Source organism: Erythranthe guttata, chromosome 1 (genome assembly GCF_056151865.1).
Source record: "Erythranthe guttata isolate IM_541 chromosome 1, IM_541, whole genome shotgun sequence".
Classification (NCBI taxonomy): domain Eukaryota; kingdom Viridiplantae; phylum Streptophyta; class Magnoliopsida; order Lamiales; family Phrymaceae; genus Erythranthe; species Erythranthe guttata.
The window spans coordinates 521,492-532,009 of NC_142533.1; the positions used below are offsets into that span (position 1 = coordinate 521,492).

The window sequence follows — 10,518 nt, forward strand, 5'->3', positions numbered from 1 at the left end:
CAAACACATAAATTTAAATTCACCTATTTAAGACTGCTGTAAGGAAGAGTAGTGTGTCCAAGAAATTAATTAAAAAATAATAGTAATAATAATAAAAATTAAAAAAAATGAAACCCTATTTTCTTTGTTCATTCTTGTTCTTCCTGGTTATTACATTACTCCTAAAACATTCTCATGCAATAACAAGTTCAGGAAATGAAACTGTTGATATTTCCAACCCTAGAAACACCATTATAATAAAGGCCCCTGCATTTATACTAGTAACAGATGACGTCATCCTTAAAATCTGCTACCAGATGACGTCAACGAACCGCGACTTCTGCCGGTACACGCTGGAAAACTACAGAGGCAAGCCACTCTTCCCTAAGCCTCTGGCGAATGTAATGGAGGCCGCTCAAACGCATGCCAGGAAATCGACAAAGAGGATATGGCGGATGAGCGACGGCATAAAAGACGAAACCGTAAAAAAGAGATACAGCAAGTGCTTGAAAAGGTACCGAGCCGCTTCGGATCTGCTCACTAAAGCTAGCGAATTCATCCTTGCTGGAAAAGCTTCGTCCGTGAGGATGTACACTTCGATGGCGATGGAACAAATTCAATCTTGCGATAAGAAAATGATGGGCTATTACGGGGCGTACAACGTTTCGGAGGAAAATAAGAAGTTCAATGATTTTGCTAACATGATAATTGCTATTTGTAGTACGGTTAAGCCTGGAAAAGGATGGATGAATTAATATAGTAATTAAGAGTAAGGTTGGTTGATTAATTGTTAGCTAGCTAGTAATAAAATCTCTTCAATAAGTATGATTGAGATAATTAATGTATTAGTATCCCTTTTTCCTTGTCTTAATTTATGAAATTTTGGTGAGAAAAAAAATATAATACAAGACACTACTTGATACACGATTCGAGACTCGTCGTAAACACATATTTATGTGTAACTACTATGATATGTAGCAATCCGAGATTTCTAATTGCTCGAGCTCGATTCAAGTTCGTTTCGATTAAAGTTCGATTTGGCTTCGATTCGAAAATTGGAACCATAGCCTAAATAGTAAATACACTAGCAACTTTCTAATACTCTTTAGACTTTATAAATTATATTTTAGAATTATTTTTTAACAAAAGTCGTGTGTATGTATGTTTGTTGAACAAAGCGCTCCCGCCCATGGCAACACCAACGCTAGGTTTCTGCAACAGCATATCCTCTTCCTATTGCACCACCGCTGCAAAACGATAAGACACCTCGCTCAAATCCATGGCCACATCACCACCAATGGATTTGCCAGTAAAAGCTTCGTTCTTGTCAAGCTGTTGGCTTTGTACACATCCTTCAACAATTTCCCGTGTGCCCACCAACTGTTCGACCAAATGGGTAATCCAAGTACTTCAGTCTGGAACCAAATTCTTCGAGGATATTCTATCGGCGGCAACCCGCGTAAGTCGTTTGAGTTGTTTAATTATATGGGGCGTTCTTTAGCGCGGCCTGATGGGCATACGTATAATTTTGTTATTAATGGTTGTGCGAAAGGAGGGTTGTTTGGAGAGGGGGAGCAGGTTCATGGGAGGGTTATGAAGAGTTCGTTTTGCTCGGATATTTATGTGATGACCAGTTTGGTTGATTTTTATGTCAAGAGTGGAGGAGAGGATGGAGTTGGGAAGGCGAAGTTAGTGTTCGACGAAATGCCTGACAGAAATGTCGTCACGTGGAATTCTTTGCTTTTGGGTTTCTTTCGTTGTGGAGATGTTGATGGAGCACAAAGAATCTTTGAGGAGATGCCGGTGAGAAATGTTGTGTCTTGGACCACCATGATTGCTGGATGTGCACAAAAAGGGAGGTGTAAAGAATCGTTGTCCTTATTCCGTTCGATGCAGAAGGAGGGTATAAAGTTTGACCAGGTTACTCTGGTAGCGGTGCTGTCAGCATGTGCTGAATTGGGTGATCTGAACCTGGGCAAGTACATCCATTCATACGTTTTCGAGTCTTTCGCTTACAGAAGGAAGCCAATCCTCATCTCGTTGAAGAATTCGCTGATACATATGTACGCCAGCTGTGGCGAAATTGAGGCAGCATTTGGAATATTCAAAAGGATGGAGAAGAGGACTATAGTTTCTTGGACTAGTATGATCACGGGTTTTGCGAAGCACGGTTATGGAGATGAGGCTCTCTCCGTGTTTCGATGGATGGAAACCGTAGAAAAAGAAAGCAATATTAGACCCGACAAAGTCACATTCTTGGGCCTTCTATGTGCCTGCACCCATTCTGGCTACGTCAATGAAGGTCGCCATTACTTTCGTAGCATGACTGCCGATTGGGGAATCGAACCAACGATCGAGCACTATGGCTGCATGGTTGATTTGTTAAGCCGTGCTGGTTTATTGGATGAAGCTCACGAGCTAGTGAAATTGATGCCTATGAAGCCAAACGATGTTGTTTGGGGTGCCCTTTTGAGTGGATGTAGGATATACAAAAGCGTTGAGCTTGCTTCTGATGTGGCACATTGGCTGACAGAGGAACTTGAGCCTCAGAGAGCAGCTGGCTACTTTGTGCTATTGTCCAATGTATACGCTGCAGCTAAGAAGTGGGAGGATGTGGTGGCTGTGAGGCGAAAAATGCTCGATATAAAGACGAAAAAGCCCCCCGGTTTGAGCTGGATTCAGATTGAAGGAAGCATATACGAGTTTCTGGCCGGCGATAGGTCTCATGAGAATGCACCGATGATATATGATGTTCTTGACGAGATCACAAAGGAAGCGAGGTGTCAAAGGTATGTTCCTTATTTTACAGATGCTTTTGTTGGCATTTAGGATTAGAATAAGGGATCTTTCGGTTGTTCGTGTACATAAATTATCAAATGAGATATGCTAATTTCTTGAATCTCTGTGAGTGGTCTGGTATTAGTGTTCTCCAATTGAAACTAACGACAAAACGTTTGTTTTACATCTCTGTCTTCTTAAATGTACCGATTACTCGGATTTATTGCCTTTGGATTTCATAAAATTTCATCTGAGGTAACTTTAATTAAGGTTTTTTCTTCAATAATAACTTGGCCATCAATATAATTTGCCATTAATATGCACCATTTCCTTACTTTCTGACACACAAACACCCTTCCCCTATTTAAACACAAACATAAGCAAAACAATCCCTGTCCAAAAACAAAGAGAAATAACCAGAACAAGAAACACTAAAGTTCAAGAAAATGGTGAAACTCTGCCATGTCACCACTTTCTTGTTCTTCGTTGTACTCATGACAATATCCCCTCCAGTCAATAGTTCCAATAACATAAGTGTTATTGCGAATCCTCGAACTGTGAAGGTGCCATTAGTTGTAATATTAACAGATGTGGTGTTAAAAGATATTTGCTATCAAACAGGGGACCCTTCTCTTTGTCACTTGATTCTCAACCATTTCCGAGGCAAAACCCTCTTCCCTAAACCTCTTGCGAATGTAATGGACATTGTAAAGGGTCATGCTAGATCGACATCGAAGAAGATTTGGGGCATTTATGATGGTATAAAAGACCAAAAAAAAATTAAAGTCAAAGGGCGGTACCGTAAATGTATGAACAATTATATCAGCGCAAGGAATCATTTGCGGAAAGCTGAAAAATTCATGGTTGCAGGAAAGATAAGAATGACAAGGCTTCACACTTCACTCGCTTCGGCTGACGTTCGTTCTTGTGACCAAGAGTTAGCTAGGCACTTTCGCGAACCGTTGGGTATTGCTAAGGATAATAAGAAGTTTAATAATCTTTGTAGCATTGTGTTCGCCATATGTGGTGTCTTGAAGAGGAACTTCATGCTCGGTTAGTTAGAAATATACTAATGTCGAAAAACATAAGGTAGTATGAGGTGTCGATAATCTCCTCACATCTGCAATAAATTCTTCATTTAAATTGTTTAAATCTCTTGTTTGAGTGTTCAATCATCAATGCATAGATGATAGTTCTTATCAAGAAGATTTTGATTGACTTGATTATTTAATGCACTTTGCCATTTTCGCGTACTTGTGAAAAATCGAAAAAAGGGTAACCAAAACTATTTAATGAAGCAAACCACACACATGTTTTTTTCTGCATTCTATCTTACAATAGATATTCAAGAATGGAACTTTCTTTTCTTGGGGCACTCTTGATTATCCTCGTACTCTTAACATCGCCTCTGAGAACTATTGCGTTTTCCGATACAAATGCAAGAATCACCGATGAACTCATAAACGATATTTGCTCCAAGACAAAGAACCCTTCTCTTTGTCTTAACAGCCTCAAATCTCTAAAAGGCGGTCGTCTTTTCCCTAAACCCCTTTTCGTATTGGGAGCGGGCCCCATGAGCATGGCCCAATCACATGCTAATAAAACAGCGAAAGTGATTTGGGACCACTATCATGGTAAACCGTTTTGGAAAGATGAAATAAGGTTAAGGTACAATAGGTGTGTCGTCAAATATGCAGATGCTATGAAGCAACTTAAGGAAGCCAAGAAATTCATGTTGGCCGGTGAAGCGAAATCGTTCAAACACTACACTTTGCTGGCAGTCGACCGAGTTGACTCGTGCGACTCGGAATTGACGAAGCTACCGGAGACTAATAATAAAAGGAAGTTCTTGCAAGATAACAAGGAGTTTAAGGATCTGTGCGACATAATCGTGGGAATTTGTAATAAAGTGTATAGTTGAATCGTAAATGGCTCCGTATAACGTGATTGTCTTAAAATAATAAAGTATATTTCCGGGTTATTACGAGGATTTTTCTTCAGTTAATGGTCATTAATGCATTTTTCCTTTGTGTGCACAGTTTCTTACTTACATAATAAAATGGAAAATACTCTTAGCACCTAAGTTATGTATTTAAGAACAACAAAATCAACGAAATCTAAATCTCCACCAAAAAAAATCGAAAATTCTAGAGTTCAAGAATGAGTACACATTTTGTTTATCTTGTTAACTCATTCTTGATTTTCACAATAATATTATCATCTTCAATCAATTGTTTAACATTAGCAGAAACCAATGCAGCAGTAACAGATAAACTGATCCAACGAATCTGCAACGAGACGAGAAAACCATCTCTCTGTTTAAAGAATCTGAACCCTTTAAAAGGTAAGAGCCTCCATGAAAATCCGATTGCAATCTTGGGAGGAAACTCGATGAACGAAGCTCAGTCTCGAGCAAATAGAACAGTTGACTTAGTCTGGTCTCATTACAGAAGTGTATCAGTTCATAAACCGGAGATTAGAGTAAAGTACTATAATTGTTTCTTGAGCTACAAGGCTGTCATAAATCAACTCAAGGAAGCTAAAAGACATATGTCGGGTGGGGCTGGAAGTTTCGTAAAAAAGTACGTTGCTGCCGCTGCGGATCGAGTTAGTTCTTGCGACAGAGAGTTGATGAAACCGCCTCGGGGCGAGTCCACTGTCTTGGATGCTAATGGCTATTTAAAAGATCTTTGCAGTATTATTTTAGCCATTTGTAAAAATGTGAGTTAAATGCATTTTTATGTTGAGCTTCTAATGAAAAAATAAAGCAAAAAATAAATAAAATTTGCAGGCTCACCACCTTGTATGAACAGTACAATTTACGAGTTGCGAGGATCATGAAGTAAACCAGAAGGAATTATTTACTAAGTACTAAACAAATCGAATCAAATTAAAAATCACTAAGCATTTCTGTTTGACATTCAAAAATACTAATCAAATCGAATCGTAAGATTTAAATTACTAAACATTTCTATTTGACATTTAAAATATATTCAAAAGTACGAATCAATACTGCTTAGTAATTTATAAATTCACCCCAAAATTTTTGAATACCCAATGGATCAATACCCTTTAAAATACCCAATGGATCAATACCCTTTAGATCAGAAATTTCGGAAATTATAAATTCACCCCAAAAATTTTGTTTGTCCGAAAATGAAGTTTTCAAAATTTTCAATTCAATCCCTGATATTTTCTAATCTTTTCGTTGATTGTACTTTGCAAAACTCTTGTTCTTATTGATTGGATAAAGATTTTGTTTACCCTCCAACTGTTTGTGTTCTGAATTATAGTTGAATCCATTTGATTATAATTTGATATAGTTTTCTAATGATCATCTCTTTAGATTTTCTTAATTAGATGAGTGACTAGATAAGAAAAATCAATGCTGGTTAAAAACACCAAAACTAAAAATCAAAAGTCAATTATTGAAAGGGACAATGGTCCAAGCACACATCTATTGACTCTAGCTTGACTTGTCTGAGTTCTTGAAATATTGTCCATTTATTGAAAAATCAAGAGGGTCTCACAATTTATGTACTTTACTTCATTTATTTCAAGATAACAACTTTCTTGTAGAGCTAAAAAATATACTGAAGATGGAAATCAACTACAAAAGGTACACATTTTCTTGATTTTCAATTGCTTTATTTTATTACCTGTTTTCTTCTTCTTCTTATAAAGAATGTGATTCGGTTTCGGTTTCGGTTTCGGTTTTGGTTTCGATTTTTTCTTCTTATAAACAATGTGATTTCATTACTTTTTATCAGCATGCAAACAGAATTTGGGGCATAAGATTTTCAATTCAGTAAGCAGATTCTAGAGTTAGTTTGTAGGCATGGAAAATGAGTGTTCAGATTCTGTTAATGGAAAAGATAATCAAGAAGTCGACGGCCCAAAGCCCGAATTTTCCGTTACAATTGCGGGCCCCACGTTGTTTTCTTCTCCAAGACCTATATTTGAGCTTGATAATGCTGCAACTAAGGTGCAGAAAGTGTACAAGAGTTATAGGACTAGACGAAATCTTGCAGATTGTGCCGTTGTCGTTGAAGAGCTCTGGTTTGTCTAGTTACACTTGTCTTTAATATGATTAAAAAAATCAAACTAGACTATTGTAATTATTTATTTGATATAACAAAAAAAAAATCCATGTTTTATTTGTTAAATAGGTGGAAAGCATTGGATTCGGCAGCTTTGGACATAAGCTCGATATCGTTCTTCAACATAAACGAACACGAAACTGCTGCCTCACGGTGGTATCGTGCAAGAAGAAGGGCTGCTAAGGTATATTTATATATATACATCTGAAATTAATTACATTTTCAAGAATTTATTAATTAATTACATGGTTACTAATTATGATGTCTATAGGTTGGGAAAGGCTTAATTAAGGATGAGAATGGTCAGAAACTTGCTCTGCATCATTGGCTTGAAGCTGTAAGATCGATTATTATATTCTCTCATGTGATGTTTATTTTATTGCAGGCTGTAATTAAATTAATGCCAGAAATTTAATTAATTGCTTCTTCATGAAAGTTTATTGGTATAAAAAAATTATATGATATTAATTGTGTTTTTTTTTTTGAAGCAGATTGATCCTCGTCATCGCTATGGACGCAACTTACACTTCTACTACGATGTATGGTTCGACATGAAAAGTTACCAGCCTTTCTTCTACTGGTATATAACAATTAACCAATCATATATAAATAATTAATCCTATGTTATTTATATATCATGTTATCTTTCTTGAAAAAAAGGTTGGATATCGGCGATGGCAAAGAAGTAAATCTTCCGAGCTGCCCGAGGGTCGTCTTGCAACGCGAATGCATCCAATATCTTGGACCTGTAAACAATCCTATTAACTGAAATTTCCTTGAACCAAAAAAAATTAAATATTTTTAGTAATTAACATATATAATATAAGATTTTATTTTTTTTATCGTACGACGACAGAAAGAGAGGGAAGCATACGAAGTGATTGTCGAAAAAGGGAAGTTAGTGTACAAGCAAAGTGGGAATTTGTTGAACACAGATGAGAATTCAAAGTGGATATTTGTACTCAGCACTTCAAAAAATTTCTATGTGGGACCGAAAAAGAAGGGTCTTTTCCAACATTCGAGTTTTCTTTCCGGTGGCGTTACTACCTCGGCTGGTCGATTAGTTGCTCACTATGGTGTTCTTGAGGTAATTAAAAAAAATTAAAACAAAAAAATGTTTTAAATTCATTTCCATTTATAAAAAAAATGCTAATAAATCATAACTGATTCCGGGTTTTTTTTTTTTTTGTGTGCAGGCGATATGGCCTTATAGCGGTCATTATCTTCCTACGGAAGACAATTTCAACGAATTTGTCGCTTTTCTTGAAGCGAACAATGTCGACATGACCAATGTTAAGGTAGTCCTAAATTCTAAATCTTGATGCAAGAAATTAAATTAAAATCAAGAACATGCATGACAGTATTAATATTGCACATTATTTCTTTTCCATAGAGATGCACGATAGGCGATGACGACGAGTATAAGGCGGAAAACGCGACGATAAAGGAACCGAAAACAATACGAAAAGGCGGAGTGGGAATAAATACAAGCAACATAAATGCAGCAAAGCTGGATTTGAACAACAAGGCAGATTTAATAACAAGCAAGTGGACAAGTGGAGTTGGTCCTAGGATTGGTTGTGTGAGGGATTATCCAATTGAGCTTCAATCTCTGGCACTTGACAAAGTTAATCTATCCCCGGCTGATAAAGTTATCAATCCCACGCCTCGTTACTCCAGGACTGATAATCCTATCCCTTCGCCTCGGCCCAGCCCGGATATCCGAATGTCACCTAGGATTGCTAATATGGGGTTTGTAAGTCCTAGGTTGTCTCATTCAACTTCCAATTATTGAACCATTTTTTACTCAATTATTTCAAAAATTAAACTTTCCCTAGAGTGCTGTGAATAAAATGTAACAGTTGATATAAAATAATTACATTAATTTAGCATTAATCGTGCCAGATGAAAATCAGATAATGATTCATGACCCACAGTTTTTCATGTTTGACCATGGATTAACTCACAGTTTTAAATTAAAATAAAAAAATTAATTAAACATGGTTAGTATAGATAATTATGGATGGAAGTGCATGAAGCAGGCGTTTCATTGTTTAAATGTATAATTAATTACTTATGTTGTACTTGGGGTCTTTTTATTCGATGAATATTTTATTTTATATTATATATATGTTTTGTGCATATTTTATTTTATATTTTATATTATATATGCCAAGCTGGAGATTTAAACAATTCATTCATAGAGACAGGTGTCGACAGAGTGTTGCCAAATTAGGATTCTGAAGTCTGATACTAAAATTAGGTCAAACAAATTAAATTAATGGAAGACAAAATTAGGGCTCGAAGTTTTCAACCTCGGTTTTCATGTTTAAATGTCTCCACTCTCCATTAAACAACAAGATACAATTTTTATTTTTTATTATCTTTTTATTTTTTTATTTCTTTTGCTGAAAAATATAAATAAATGACATAGTGAAGAAAAATTGATGTTTGACACGATTTTCAATTTCGTGTAGGATTCGTCAATTTTGAGCAGTTGTTACATCATTTGTGTTGTGACAGTTAACACTCGACAAGAGGTCCCAAATTTTGATAGTGAAACTGCCCATAATATGCCAATTCGAGCAAATTACGGTCATTACTAAAATAAGGTTAAATTATAAAAATCCTTTTAATTTTAGATAATTACAATAACTCCCTTAATTGTCTAAAGTTTTACACGTTTATCCTTACTGAAAGATAATTTCTTTGTAAAAATTTATAGAATACAAAACCGAATTTTCGCTTCAGTATTAGGCACATACCAAATTTTTTATTCGATTCGATTCGATTGATTTACCGACTGAATGAACACCCCTAACTGAAGGGATTGGTTGTGATTACTTAAATAATAAGGATCTTTTTGTAATTTAACTTTACACTAGGAGATGACCATTAACTCTCCAATCTCAAAATGATGAAGTTAATGAATAATGATGAAGTCTTCACTCCAATGTATTACATTGCTCTCTTATTGCACGAGATTTAATTAATACAAAAATGATAATTAAGCATTTTATTAAATGCCAAAATACAGAACAATTTGATGATGAATAAAAAATACACCAATATAGTATGTATTATATTATAATACACACACACAGAGAGAGAGTCAACAAACAATCCGACAGAGGAATCCAATGCAAATGTTGTCAATCTATCTGCAAAGACAGCATGCACATATCTTAATTAGGGATTTCTTTGTCTGCTTTTACATAAATAAAAACATACTATATGCTCTTTTCTTTATTATTAAAATTAAATTATTAAAATATATATTTATTTATTTAATTTGCACCTTTTGATGCTTAAACGGGTTGTGCCTTTTTAGGATCCACCCACCCAGATAGATAGGCAGGCCCATTATCGTAATTAGTCTAAAAAGGCGTGGCCCATTTCGTCCCACCAACTCGAGCGGGAATAAGCCGTTTTTTTTGAATTTCAAACTCTCCAAACCCAACGGCTCACTCACTCACTCATTGGACTCAACAAAACAAACAAAAAACACACATTACTACACACTCTTCTGTGTGCACAGTCACCACCACTCACCACGTACTGTACCCACCACCACCCCCCTTCAACTAATTAATTAATTATTTATTTTTACTAGTTTTGTTTGTAATATTTTAACAATAATAATCCACCAAATTAGTTCAAA

At 35.8% G+C, this 10,518-nt stretch overlaps 3 protein-coding genes across 3 annotated transcripts; all 3 read left to right on the top strand.

The window, feature by feature from the left end:
• The first annotated feature begins 1,126 nt into the window (after positions 1-1,126).
• On the top strand, positions 1,127-2,983 carry LOC105977025 (pentatricopeptide repeat-containing protein At5g66520). The gene has a single exon (XM_013002284.2). It carries the CDS (start codon positions 1,141-1,143, stop codon positions 2,806-2,808), a length of 1,668 nt encoding a protein of 555 aa, XP_012857738.1. The 5' UTR covers positions 1,127-1,140; the 3' UTR covers positions 2,809-2,983.
• Positions 2,984-3,203: 220 nt separating this feature from the next.
• On the top strand, positions 3,204-3,815 carry LOC105977026 (pectinesterase inhibitor 1). Its single transcript, XM_013002285.1, has one exon. It carries the CDS (start codon positions 3,204-3,206, stop codon positions 3,813-3,815), a length of 612 nt encoding a protein of 203 aa, XP_012857739.1.
• A 2,440-nt stretch (positions 3,816-6,255) lies between these two features.
• On the top strand, positions 6,256-8,787 carry LOC105977256 (IQ domain-containing protein IQM1). The gene is made up of 9 exons (XM_013002559.2): positions 6,256-6,376; positions 6,528-6,816; positions 6,927-7,041; positions 7,129-7,194; positions 7,349-7,437; positions 7,518-7,605; positions 7,714-7,944; positions 8,054-8,155; positions 8,251-8,787. Exons 2-9 carry the CDS (start codon positions 6,596-6,598, stop codon positions 8,650-8,652), a joined length of 1,314 nt encoding a protein of 437 aa, XP_012858013.1. The 5' UTR covers positions 6,256-6,376; positions 6,528-6,595; the 3' UTR covers positions 8,653-8,787.
• The last annotated feature ends 1,731 nt before the right edge of the window (positions 8,788-10,518 follow it).